The following is a 15,127-nucleotide window of genomic DNA, read 5'->3' on the forward strand; positions in this document are numbered from 1 at the left end:
TGTGTACTGTATTTCTTGATAAAACTTACTCATTGATTTTTGTCAGACAAGTAAAATGATCATAAATAACTATATACTGATGTACAGTATAAACAATTTCTCATGTCCAACTGAAGTAACACGCGATGTATTACAGGTTTCATTTGTGTTGTATAATTTATTCAACTGTTTAAAATAATTCAAAACCAGAGTGGCCAGTAACACTTACATAAATTCTTTTAATCTGCAAACTGCACTTACATTTGAACTGAAAAGAATCCCACAGGACAGCAAAAATGTAAATAACGCATCACTAGTTGTAAAACAAATGATCAACAATTTCCACATTGCCTTAGTTACAAACAGTCCTGCACTGGGGCCAATATGGCACAAGTAATGTCAAACTGTATAGGAAATTTCAATAGTAAGATTTATACAGCAATACCGGTGAATGGCACAATATTTCCGCATGACATGGCATGAAGTTACCGCTTGGGTTTCAGATTACTAAAAGCGTTTGCTGGCAGACAGAAAAATATGTGTTGAATGTCAATGCACTGAACCTCAATAATATGATAGACCTTTTTAAAATCCATGTGGTGTTTAGCTGATAAATTTGATCACCTCAAAAAATTAACAATATTCATAACAAAATCCACAATCCATAATAATTGCTGTCCATGCAAATAGCACCACTACTAGCAGAGCCTATCAGTCAATACAATAGTCATCACACACTATTTGAAATTGTTTCAATATTTTTGCTCACTAAAATGGTATTAGGTCATTCATTGAGAACAAATTACTGATGAAAGAACATTTTTGACATTAATGGCAATTATTGAAGATGAGTGTGCATTTGATGGCTTTATTTGAAATACATTAACCTTTGTGTAAAGTTAAAAATAAATGGGAAAAAGCTGTTTCCATTTGAAAGCAGAATAACATTTGCACGTAAATTTTTACAGGTCAAGTAAACAACCCTTCATGAGAGTTAAAAATCCTTTATCATCTGATAAATCTAGAGGGAAGACCTACATTCTTATCTTTTCTCTAACCTTTTCACCCGTTTTTTTTCAGTATGCAGTTCCCATATTCACCATTGAACACACCTGGTTTGGGCCAAACCATTGTACTAGAAAGGTTATGTTGATATGCATGATTGAAAAGTGAAATGTCACTAATGCTTTACTTGATATTACAAAGAGAAGTAGAGCTTGTGTAGTACTGTACATGTAGAGGAGATATTGGCCATCATCAAGCAAGCCATTCTTCAATATTATATTTCTGTTTCGGCATTTTGCAGTTGTAACTAGATTATAAATTTCACCTGGCAGGTCTTTCATCTCTATAGACCGCCTTCAAGTAAATAAACTTTAAATAAAACATATCTTTATCTAGTGTTCTATGGCACTACTTGGCAAAGTCCCACACTTTGAGAGAGTGTAAACCCACGAGTGGTCCAGTGTCTTAAGAAATGCATGCATCGTAACCCTTTTCCTGCCAAGTTCATATTTCACCATCAGGTCAAGTTGGTTAAAACTAGTTAAGCAAAACATGTCCCATATGGTGCATTTTAACAAAGACTTGAAGATTTGAAGGTCCCTGAAGACAGAGATACTGTAAACATGATTTTTACAGACTACAGCTGCTATAACATACCAAGACAAGTGGATGAAAATACATATGGTTTTGGCTCAATACTACTTTTTACTGACTTGCAAGATGGTGAAGTGACATTGTGGGTAAAGGGTTAAAATGTCTTTCATCATAACATTAGTCAATACCAAAGTTTTGTATTACTTGATATTCATTATCTGGGATCATTTCTAATGTCAAATTCATGTCATGTTTCAGATTTGGAGTTAAAAGGTATTGGCAAAGTCATATCCAGGTTTGTCATACACTGAAGACATTGACATATACTTGATTATCAATCTGACATTGACATACAAATTATGCACTCTATGACTCACCCTATGCTTATGGTCTCCTGTTTTTTTTATCAAATTTTGTAAATAACAGAATAACATCATATTTATCCATCAGTCTGCTTTCATATCAGTTGGCTGCCATTTTGTGCAACCCCCACCCTTTGACTGCTGTAGTTTTTCCCAACAAAATTTTAATGCAATATTTTACCAATTTTTGTGAACCTTTCTGACTAAATGGATATCACATTTCATCGGCTACAGCTTTTTATCAAAATTTTGGCAAAAATCAGGACTGTGGTATACTTTGGCACTCAAAGGGTTACAACATTATTGGAACCTCCAGAAACATGTCTCTGCATTATTTCAATAGTTACTGATGGATTTGTTATTTGGCTCTTTATTTCCTGAATTTCTTCCTTCTATAACATACATATTTGACTGATTGTTCATGACAAAATCCACTTCATAAAGGATAATTCTTACAAGATAGTAATACTGTGAATGAACAGGCTTTTGTTTCTGAGAATTCTTGGAAAAGTTGGATTCTTGGCAACGCAGACATTTTTGGTAGTCATGGAGATACATGTACACTGGTCCAGAGTCATCAGTGGTTTTATTTGTGTTTTGATTAAAAATGAACGGTAACTAATGAATAATGATTTTAAATTTAGGTTAGAACTAAAACAACGCAACAAGCCTCAATACTTTGATGCTGTGTGGTTTGGAGCAAGCAAAGAACCAACTTAAAAACAAACAAACACAACATGTAAATGAAACTTCACACAACTTAACATTCACACAGAGCATACAGTTAAAACTGTAAGCTGTTTTTCTACTCCTATGCCCTTTGATATCGTTCAAAACTTTGTAAAACTTAGGAAATTTCACTGAAAGGTTAATAAACCTAGGGCATGTCAGTATTTGGAAATGCCCTGTCAAACAAATCATACATGATAAAAATCCCAGACGAAGATTTCTCGTAATTCTATCCAAACATAGCAGTGCAAACTATGTAATGATGGTGGTTTGTTGGACAAGCTGAAATGTGTTTAGGATGTAAAGATTCTCTGGTGGATTATAACAACAGGTTGACATGCCCTCAGGACCTGCTCATTTCCGATGCCATTTGTTGCAACACATATTTGCTATGCAAGAATGACATGTGGGTTGGTCATTTGGTGTTACTATGTGTGATAAATGCTTCAGGGTTGTTGAAAATCCTGAAATACTCTGGAGAAAATGCATGGATGTGCCAAACTGTGGTTTGTAGTAACAATTCAGGTTTCAGATGGTACTGGTACTGTTTGAGAAAAGAATTACCAAACAATCATAAAACAGATCAAAGTACACAACACTGTTAGTCATTCAGATCAGTCCATCAATAAAAGCACACAATTTTGATTTGAACAAGTCATCGTTGATGACACAGTCCCCACTTGTTAATGGGTACTTTGATTACAGGTCCTCAGAGAGGATAGAGTCCTCTTCATTAGGTCTGTGATAAAAATACTGTGATAAAAATACTTTTGAATAAATTCGCTTGATACATGTCTGAGTTCAGGACATGAAAAAATCATAACAAAATGGCCGCACAGCAGCTATATTGAATTGTATCACAAAACAATTAACGTGCAAATGTATGACCAATCGTATCACAAAACAAATTAACGTGCATATGTATGACATTGGTCAATCTCCTTTTACCAACTTTGAATAAAATCGCTTGATACATGTCTGAGTTATGGTTCTGGACATGAAAAAACGCAATAAAATGGCCACACGGCGGCCATATTGGATCGTATCACAAAACAAATTAATGTGCATAGCTATGACATTGGTCAATGTCCTTGTACCAACTTTGAATAAAATCTGTTGAAACATGCCTGAGTAATGGCTCTGTACATGAAAAAATCATAATAAAATGGCCGCCTGGCGGCCATATTGGATCGTATCGCAAAACAAATTGACGTGCATATGTATGACATAGGTCAATGTCCTTGTACCAACTTTGAATAAAATCGATTGAGATACGCCTGAGTTATGGCTCTGTACATGAAAAAATCGTAACAAAATGGCCGCACGGCGGCCATATTGGATTGTATCACCAAAAAAATTGAAGGGCATATCTATGACATTGGTCAATGTCCTTGTATCAACTTTGAATAAAATCAGTTGAAACATGCCTGAGTTGTTGCTCTGTACATGAAAAAATCGTAATAAAATGGCCGCCTGGCAGCCATATTGGATCATATCACAAAACAAATCGACGTGCATCTGTATGACATATGAAGTAATCCTTGTACCAAGTTTGAATGAAATCGCTCCAGGCATCTCTGAGATATCTGCGTGAACGGACGGACGCACGGACGGACGCACACACGGACGCACGCACGCACGCACGGACATGACCAAACCTATAAGTCCCCCCGGACGGTGTCCGTGGGGACTAAAAATTGTTGCTCAGAAAACCCTTTACTTTTATTCTCTGCAACTTCTGTGTGAGTCAAACTCCCCATGTTTTGTCCTTAGTGAAAATAATCAGGGATTCCAATATGGGCAGCAAAGTTAGCAATCATTGCAAAGACTGCCTAGTTATAACCAGAATTCCAAATTAGCATATCTATGCAGTAATTTGGGGATGGCAAAATTTTTACTATCAGACCATTCTAAACTCATCTACCCATACATCTATTATTCATAGCTTTACTAAAAATATTCACCCGGGTGGTAAGATACATTTTATTTGCAATATTTTATACACGTATATGCAAGATGGTGTAAGCACAGAATATAATCAGTGATGTTTGCATAATTACTATGGTAACAGCTGATTTGACCCTGGTCCATCAACAGCTACTATATGATCATACTATGTAATATGCAATTCACCAAACATTTTCACTGCAACAGTCACAAAAAGCACCAAGTTCTGAAAACATGAGACGTCACTGTCATAGGAAGGTGCATTTGCATACGCTGGAAAGTGTGGAGATTTTTATCACCTCAAATGTAAGACACAGTTCAAACACATAATAAATTTCTCAATTACATTTTAACATCTACTAGTCTTTGGAGAGTAATACTATTTTGCTGAGAGTTTGGCAGAATATGGAACTTTGTATGATCACATTGTGCCTTGAAATCTTTGTAAAGCCAGACAGATATGGGCAGGATATTGTATGTTCAGGACTTGCTGTTCTTGAAACAGGAAAGCAAATGTGAAGACATTGCAAACACTGCGTTAGGAGCACCTGTGGAGAGTATGTAACTTCCAAACATTATGATTAACCCTTTGAGTGCTGTAATTTTTCCCGCCTAAATGTTAGTGCAACATTTTACCGATCTTTAAGAATTTTTCTGTAATTTTTTTGATAATTTTGTACTAAATGGTCATCACATTGTATCAGCTATAGTTTTTCATCAAATTTTGGCAAAAATCTTAAAAAAATTGACTCACTGGGATATATTTTTGAAAGGCGACAAAAATTGACTTTGGCGCTCAGAGGGTTAAAGTACACTCCATGGGTAGATTATTGTGATGTGGATACAATATTTATATATCCAAGCAGAAATAACCGCTTCCTGGCCTAAGTTCACCAGCACCCTTGAATTGAAACAGGATGCGGCATAGCTTGCAAGGTGTCACGGTTGCCTGATAATAATACGTCAGTTGTATTATGGCTACCCTTATTGAAAGTACTAATTTAATGAAATTATCGATGAAAATAATTATGATCTATATTACAGTTCCACGGTTAAATGATCATGAATATATAACACGGCACTTTATAAAATGACTTCTATTTTTTGCGAATATTGACAATTTGTGGTATTCCTGCATTAAAGAGAAAGGTCACTCAATTATTAAATATAATTACACACTGTCACATGTAAATAATTAATAGTAAATGCAATACACTTACTGTATGTTGTGTGTATGAACTCGTCTCATTTAAGCAGAGTGTTCCCCAAGGAAAGATATTTGAATTCTAAAATGTTTACAATACACTTTTTTCAACAACTTCTGGTGAGTTCATTTGAAGCTCTGGGAGTAAACACAGTTTTCATTGGCTTATTTTAAAAATAAAATGTTGGTAACTATTGGGTAATTTGTTTCTCTACTACCAAACTTTGTCCGGTGATCCCTGATTTTTATTCTTGATTTCAAAGGAGAATGATTGAAAGTTTCATTTTGAAAATTTTGAGCAAAAGTCGATGTTTCAACTTCAAGGTGCAGACATTTAACTTAGGGCATTAATATCAATAACTTATATGGATCGTCATACATTATTAATGCATGTCTTTTTCATATTGTTTCAGGATACCTGTAAAAATATGGTAAAAATGTTACAGTCTGGCTCACAGAAATATGTCTCAACAGTATGGCAAAAAATATCACGGATTCCAATATTCACACCTGTGGGCAGTGTTACTGAATAAAAACTCAGAATACAGATGTGCAAAAGATGTACCGGTAAGATACAATGTGTTTGGCTATGCACACTGTTCTGCATGATTTCAACTATGATGTTATAACCTCATCAGAGATTCACCAGATATATACATGTCTGTGTCATGCCATTAATCGCCTCTGTATATGCAAACAGCCTTGACACTTCCACTACATTCATAAATCCAAATTTACGAGTCAATATCTACCTATCACTATCATCTACCTACACAGCATGAATTTTAAAAAGTTTTTATAGATATCAAGATTTTTTTTGTGATTCAATTTTTTCAGATCAGCTTAAACATTTGACGCAGGCAAAAGGGCATCACAGTGTTTCAGACATGTTGCTCCGTAAAATAACCGCATTACATCGTGTAATTAATCCTAGCCTTTTAACATTCTTTACAACCAGTATTACAAACCATACATTTTTGAACAAACATAATATAACACCAGTCTTCAGAGTGACAAAACAACAGTGAACACCAAGCTATGAACAAGCTAGAGCATTCTGATAATTTATAATGTTGGTCAAAACAAAAAAGATATTCATTAAATTTATCTGTCCAAGTCAATACAGTTCACTCTCAATCTTCATGACACTGACAGTCGACAAACCACAACAAATGATCTACAGTACTGAACCAAATAAATGATTTATCCTGTCATATTTTCTCTAAATGTTTACACACGTTGCCGTATGCTTTTTATTTTTCATGGTGTCTGAAAAAAAGGCAATATTTTCTCACTCACAAAAGATAACTTGAACACTAAATCAATACTATGAATTTCTCATATGGCTGAAAAAATCAATACATAGAGCTTTTTCAATGGCGGGAACATAAGTGAACTTAGGGTCATACAGAGGTCATCCTTGAAGCAGCCACACTGCAGTACACTGTGATGGAAAAACTGTGAGGTCTCTGCTGTTTACATGTAATTTACAGCCAAGTTTATAATGATCAGGGTTTGAATACACAATAGTTTCTGTCAGTCTGTTGGGAATTTCTTTTCTAGACATAAAAATCCACAACAATAAATAAGACGATGGGGATGTTTTCCTGTCTGTAACTTTTTATCAACTCAGTTTTGTGGTCAGTCACCCCTGGATAACGTAAGATAGTCTGGTGTCTGCATAGTATAGCGTACTCACAACAGATTTGGTCACAAGGTACTTGTGCTACAATTGCGGTCACGGAAATTGTTCAATGCATGAATGCACAGCGTGTCTCTTTGAGAACTTTCGCTGTCTATCAAAACATCCATCCCAACTGTGACCAATGGGCCATGGCCCAAAACATCAACAATCTGTGGCTTCTGTCCAATCTGTTTCAGAATTCTTTGAAATTTCTGTGCATTCACTTTATCAAACTTCACCTGCTATGAGCAATTTTCCTGCTCCATGAAGACTTCTTTACCAGTAATGAGTTATTATATTGATACAACTAGTATAGCAGGTCTAAAAACTCCAGGGACAGTTAGAATCTTTCCCTTCTTTTGGTCACTGACTCACAGACATAAGATATTTTACATGTACATGAGATCACTTTTGTGGAGGGACTGTAGTTTTACACTATCTCTTTCATGAAGGAACTGATGTGGTTTTCACACTGTCCCTTTCATGGACGGACTGTGGTTTGCCCAATGTTTGTGAACAGTGATTTTGATTATTTTTTTGATTTGTGTAGTTTGCCCCACAATGCAAGGTAAGGGGTCACTAGTCTAGGGACAAAATCATACATGTTTCACTATGTATAAAGATTTGAACTTTATTATAACTGAACCAGAGTGAAAACTTACACATGCAGGTGAGCATGTATTGAGTCAGAACATGGGTAGTACCAGTATGTGCAAGAAATCTCTATCAGCTTGACTTTTGATGAATTTCTATTATTTTTGTTTTTTTTAAAGACAAAATCTCATGTTCTATTCCATAAAATAATATCAAAATGTCTCGCGTTCAACTTCTCAACACAGAGTGTGCATGTGTAAATTTCCCATGTTGGACAAATGAATCAGTCCACACTAGAATTCATTTGTTGAAAATAACACTCTATATCATACACAATACATGTCAATTTGGAATCAAAACTTATGCTATGTATTATGTTTCAACTTTCTTTATGGAAACAGGCAAGAAAATATACTTGTTTCTTTCCAACAAAAATATGAACATGTTATCAAAATTTAACAGCCATTGTCCCTCTGAGGAAGGCATAGCCAGGGTGTACGATGCGTACATGTACGACCAGTCACCACGACCCAACTCACACCTCCTTGAATGCAGAAAAGAAGACTTTACAAATCAGTCCCTACAAACACTGTATAACCATGTTTTTCCCAGCAATGCTTAATAATCTCAACTATATTTTCCGACAACTATTTGAAACGTTTATGATTCTTCAACTATTGGTAATATCCAGTTTCATTTTCAAACACTGTGTTATGGCATTTCCATATCCAGACATGCCAAATTGGAATTACGCAAGTACAGTACACAGGATGACTCATAGACAGCACATGTTATTCCCGGATGGATGTAAATTTTCTGCATTCAATTTGTAACAATATTGGGAAAGTGTATGCCTCTTTTCTTTACAGTCATAATCCTTCTGGAGATATGTTCAATGAGTAGAAACACATTCCCCTTTAGCTGGTAATATCAGACAAACATATTTGGTGACCAAGCCCCTACAAATGTTTATCAAGTGTGATCAGGGAAGCCTCATGAAGACACGTTTCCTACACCAGACAAGCTAGGACAAGCTTATGTAATTTTATTTTTCAAAGTATTCTGCACTATATTCCAGTGCCCTATGTTCTGTATATGAAGAAAATAAACACAAATTATACACACTGACACTCTTGGGGTGAGATCATGGGGTGACTCTTTCCCATCCAAAGATTTCATACTCTCTGTGTTCCAGAAACAAATATTTGGACCTCCATGGATGCAAATGGACGCTAAAGGTTTCACACTATGAAACTGAGATGATGCTCTTGACTAGAATCAGCAAAGAGATGTATTGTGTATTATGATGAAGGTGGTTGGAAAGGCTAGAGCGTCAGTTATAAATTTCAAGAAAACTATTAAAATATAAAAGTAGTCAACATTCTCTGTGGAATAAAAAAACTAGACATTTGGGCACAAAGGCATTGCAGAGTTATAGCCTGTTGAAACTTCTGAAAACTGACCAAATAAGAAGAAGTTGGGGAGTCCTTAGTGTATTAACTATGGTAGAGGTCCCCTAGCTTTTAATAAAATATTTGAAAAGGGAAAGTCATTATTTGCTGTTTTTCAGGAAAGTTTGACAAGGCAGTGCTGGCATTCAGAGTGAGTGACTGCTATTGTAAATGCATTTCTAGATTCTTTGAGTGTCAAAGAGGTGTCAAAGTGAGATTAACCGAAAAAACTGCTCTATGACTTCAAAAGAGGGTGCAAATATGGCTTGTTTTCAACATTTTTGACAGAATAACAGTTTTCCTACATAAATTGTATACCAATTTATCCAACTTTGGAATGAGATATGGACATGGAATTTTTACAGCCTATTAACAACGTTACAGATAAGATTTGTGTGGCACAATTTTCCTGTATTCGAAGTACTTTTTGAAAAATCACATTTTGAAATTTGAAAGAATTTTTAATAATTTTTTGATATATAAACCCATGTAAAATCATAAAAACAAATTTTATTTACAAATCCTGCCGTGCAAATCTTACAATAAATAGTGTCAACATATTTATAACTAATTTGGTAATATTAATACTATCCATTATTATTAATTCAAATATGTAAAAAAATATGAAAAATTAAATTTTAATATTTACTGGTGTCATATTTCAAAATCATGGCTGCAAATATACAATTTTTATATTCTTTGGAGAAAATATTAACTGAGGGAGTTATCCTGGAAATTTGAACTAAATATCTTGATTCTAACACTCGAAACTTGACATTAACTCTGAGAAAAAGAATTGGTGCAAAAATAGCCTTTCCAACCACCTTAAGTAGACTAGTATACCCTTCAACTGAAGACTGGCTGAAATTTTGAAGTCTTATAATAACTGTACCATGTAATGAATACATATCCCTGGATAACTATGATATTAGTAAATCTCATTTGAAAAGAAAATCGAAGGGGTTCAAGTGAACATTTAAGTTTTTTTCAAAAAATTTTGATTTGCTTATTTCATATTCAGCAAATGCTGAGCAGACACGATGAATAAAAAGAACTAGAAAAAACCTTGCCCTTTCTGCAGGACTGGCATAGTTCAACTTCCAACCCTGGCAAGCCTAAAAAAAGACTGACGTCTCCACAGGACACTTGGAGTCAGAACGCAGCAACAACACTGCCGCTGTGGTATTTCAATAAAGGTTTATTTCCACATGAAATGTCTGTAGAGGTCCCTGATCTGACAGAAGAACAGGCAAAATTTACCGGTGCTAAACCAAGGAATCTCCAATTAAATGGGGATTACATGTTTTATTAAAAGTGTCTGAAAAGCTATAAACCCCAGGACAATAAACGCGAACAAATGAAATACCAAACCTAGGAGGTTACTGGCTGTGTAATTACGGATATTCCATCTTGATTTCAATAAGTGAATAACTCTGAACAAATCTTTTCTCCCAATTGTGCAAACTGACAAGTTAACAGGTTTTCATGTGTTTTCTAGTAACAGGATGCCAGACCTGGGAATAAACAGTTACATCTTACAATGGGACGGATGCAATCAGACTGTCCGCATGCAAATTTTTTCATCTACTAAAATTTTGTGTTATTTCATTGCCTTGCAAAAATGTTAGTGTTTCGCCTGAATCAATTTCCCTCGCCCTACTATTCTGTTTGTGATTTTATTTTTAAAAAAACAACACTGGAGAAATTTTTACATTCATCAGATGTGTTTTTCATTTGGCAAATCATCTCCGGAGACTTAATATTGCATTACTAAATATTACGTACTGGAAGAACCATGTGCCAAACCTTTCATGCACCATGCATTAGAAAGTTAAATAGGTCAACCCTTATCCCGTTGAGTTCATATGTCACCATAAGGTCAAGTTGGTTCAAACCAGTGATGCATGACATGTTCTACATGTATATGTTGAATATAACAAAGATTTGAAGGCTCTTGAAAACACAGCAACTGTAAACATGAGTTTCACTGACATCACTTGCTGTAACTTGTCATGCAAAGCGTATGAAATTGAATGGGTTTTGGCTCTGTACTGGTTTATGCTGACTTGGCTATGTCAACGTGGAAGACAACAGGCATGTCAAGATATGGGGCAATAAGTAGTCTTACTGTCAGTGGGTTTGAATTTCTACCTTTATACATGAATTATTGAGTTGTATGCAGCTTACTTTGGCTCTTTGTGTTTGTGTCCATTTTGAAAATTGGCTGAAGACATCGTAATTTCAGTTTTGAATCTGAAATATTTTAGTTTCTATGGCACTTTCAAGGTCTACTGTCACAGAGACAAGTACTGCTGTTTATGTTTTTTGAACATTTTAAAATCAACAAATAAATGTACACAGGATATTACTTGTAATGCTGCTTGGAAATGTGGGAGTATCAACACTTAGCATGTTTTATCTAAAGCTACCTATCTCAAGGTTGTTTTTGTTTGGATGGGACTGCACTGTAAAGATACGGAGAGACAATTATAACCAATAGCTGTTTACAGTCCACATTGGTTTCCCCAATTCTACTGGTGTACAAAACACAAGAGGCTTGTGGGAAAATTGGGCTACCCCATGTTGTTCAAATCAGTTTTGTTGATACAACAAAGCTGTAAATCTGCAGTTGTTGATAAACAGCAGACCAAAAACAGCAAAATGGTTTTGGCATTTGGAACAGAAGTTGTTCTCCATGACACTCAAATCACATAGAATTTATGACATGATACTGATAGAAATTTATTGAAAATAAAGACATGTACACTGTTTACAAACAACCAGCATTGAGTGCTGGGCAGACCTCAGTACAGACAAAGGATTAGCCATGTCTACCCTGTGGTTGTACTGGAGCCATGTAATTCAATATGTTACAACACACAACTTCACTCGGGATGTAACAGTAAGACTCTAAATCTGAAGACGCCTTAACATTCTAAGGCTTATTCAGTTTTCCTGAGCAAAACTAACCACGTGAACCAACTCAGCAGTGCCCTCTGGTGTTCAAAGTAAGTATTGTTAAGGTCTCCTAAGGATTAAAGTACAAATCCTACCAGCCCAAAACTGACCTTTTCTTACTGAGGATGTCTGAGACACAGTGGCTAAACTGTTATGACGGGTAAAGCTGTGGAATGAAAGGTCTGTTTGCATGTAAGCATCAACATGACTGTCAATACATTTGCATTTCTGTTCAGTGACAAAATCTAAACCCGAGGTTGCACTGAACAAGCTTCTATATTTTCATGACAATTATGGGTGTCTGATTTCAGTGTTATAAAACTATTGACGGGTATTATTAAATTAGTTTTGCAATGATAATAGGATATACAGAAGATTGTCTACTGATTGTATCAATTTCAGAGCTGGTGTTTGATGGCTGCATTGTATTTACATCTGCTGTCATGATTCAAATTTTATTTCTCAGTAATAGTATGTGACCTTCTCCTCTCTTAAACATGGAATCAGACACTCTAAAAGTCAAAAAATGACAGATGTTATTAATATGGATACAAAACGTTACAGGTCTGGACATTAAAATGGTAGATAAAATGGCATTACTAACTATAATTTACATCCCAGACACTGTGTGCTGTGGATATTTATGGCAGGAATGATTCATACAAGATATGCCTGCTCTACAATACGCCTACGTTACGGGTTTCAGAAAGCCGGTGATCCAAGACACGACGGTCTGTTGCAGCGTTGCAGGACAAAAATGTTACAGTGCACACGAGTGACGCTTTCCTGTGTGATCATAACATGTAGAAAGCCCCAAAGCATTATGTTGCGGACTGCTTTCTAAAGCCGAGAGTATCAATATCAAACGTCGGCGTCGGATCGGATAATACTTCGTGTAAATACCTGTCGCACAATGGTGTTTTTACTGCCGTAAAAAACTAATCAACAATCGGTATCGACCCATCAAATGCTACAAACGATTGCCGCAGTACATGATGTCACAGTCCCGTTGTGGGTCGATTTATGAAGGGTTTCCTTTGACCGACCACCCAGCTCAGTGTGCTAATAAAGATGATGTTGAGGGGGATTTTCCAAAGTGACCACGGTCAGTAAGCTAGCATTCGAAGATCGAACAGTCTGGCCCACGCAAGCAGACCAAACTCACTCTACAGACTCTTCCGTATATCCACAATCTCTGAACCCACCTGAATTCTCTTCACTGGGAGAACAAGGGCTGCCAGTGGGCATTAGTATTGGTTTGACGTCTTCGCTTGCTTCCGCCATGATGATCGAAGCTTGATATGTATCCCGAAAGCCTGTGCGAGGACGCATGTGCTGAGAAAAAGGGTCGAAGTTCAGAGCGGGTCCAAGCACGTGGCTTATGAGTCTCCCTCTATTGACAGAGACTTTTATCACTTTGTTTTTATGGTGAATGTCGAAATTTGTAAGACACAGGCGCCAAGCTGCAAATGGATTTTGGTAAACAACTGTGGATCATTAGTGAATATTCATGACAGGAATTTGAGAAGGCTAAATGAAGTACAGCCATGTCATCATTAACATTACCAGGAGTACATGTCAATGTTCTAAACTTGTAAATAAGATGACTGATTTAGATGCAATTGTGAGGATAATATGAACAATTTTTACTAATAGTCATCAAATCTTTTGGAGAAATATAATTAGTGATGATAGCTGTAAATTAACAATGTACATCAAATGAAAACCGCATTTCCAATTAAGAATATAACTAACACAATTACAAGGTGATAAAAGAAAATTGCTTACAAAATTTCTATACATCATGACCTGGCAAACACTGCATTTAGCATTGTCTCATAAGATGTTGGGATTTAAACTTTTTTGCATTAAGAATGAGATGTGATACATCTTAATTTTCAAGGGACAGCAGCTGTAATTTTTAATGAGTTCAATAACTTGTTTGCTACATGTATTACAGACAGTAACATACTTTCTTGTATTGATTCAAATTATGAATTGTGATGTCCTCACTAATGATGTGACGAGTCTGTAATGAGATTTTAACCTTTGTTTATAAGCAAGCAATAAATATATTATTATCAAAACTGTAGCCAAGGGCTGCATGTGCAGTGGCTTGTTGGCCGAAGCTGCTTCCTGGGGCCAAACACAACACAGTAAAGGAAAAACAAGTCATCACAAGGTCCTCAGGCTACAACTATTGCAGCTTGACTGATCTGTTTTTCATGATATATTATCTGATGATATGTGAATGCTCTATGTCTGTCTACCTATCTCCCTTCATCATAACATCTGCTTTCTCTCTCTATTTTATTACAAAGGAGAACTATGGCTCAGGTGTACCATTATGTATAGGATAAAGCCCGAGTACGAGGGCTCTTCTGGTATATCAAGTCCAACCCAACGACAAAATGTCGAGGCCGCAGGCCGAGACATTTTATCATAGGGTTGGACTTTATATACCAGAAGAGCCCGAGTACGAGGGTTTTATCCGACTTAAAAACTTTTTTATCCGACTTAAAAACTATCGCCCCTAACTGATATATTTTCATTTTCAATGTGTTTACATCAACCGTCCCCTTTGTCAATGTAACATGTTTAGGATATAAATTAAAACTTT

The 15,127-nt window shown here is 35.8% G+C and overlaps 1 protein-coding gene across 2 annotated transcripts in view; it reads right to left on the bottom strand.

Moving 5' to 3' along the window:
* The window catches only part of LOC139116734 (double-stranded RNA-specific editase 1-like), a 114,229-nt gene extending 100,359 nt beyond the window's left edge, over window positions 1-13,870 (bottom strand). Inside the window, exon 1 of one of the 2 annotated variants that reach the window (XM_070679358.1) lies at window positions 13,713-13,870. In XM_070679358.1, coding sequence (XP_070535459.1) covers window positions 13,713-13,839 — 127 coding nt within the window. In that variant the 5' untranslated portion in view covers window positions 13,840-13,870. The remainder of the gene's footprint in view (window positions 1-13,712) is intronic. The other variant, XM_070679356.1, reaches the window with a different exon arrangement.
* Between the last annotated feature and the right edge of the window lie 1,257 nt (window positions 13,871-15,127).

Source organism: Ptychodera flava, chromosome 18 (genome assembly GCF_041260155.1).
Source record: "Ptychodera flava strain L36383 chromosome 18, AS_Pfla_20210202, whole genome shotgun sequence".
Lineage (NCBI taxonomy): Eukaryota > Metazoa > Hemichordata > Enteropneusta > Ptychoderidae > Ptychodera > Ptychodera flava.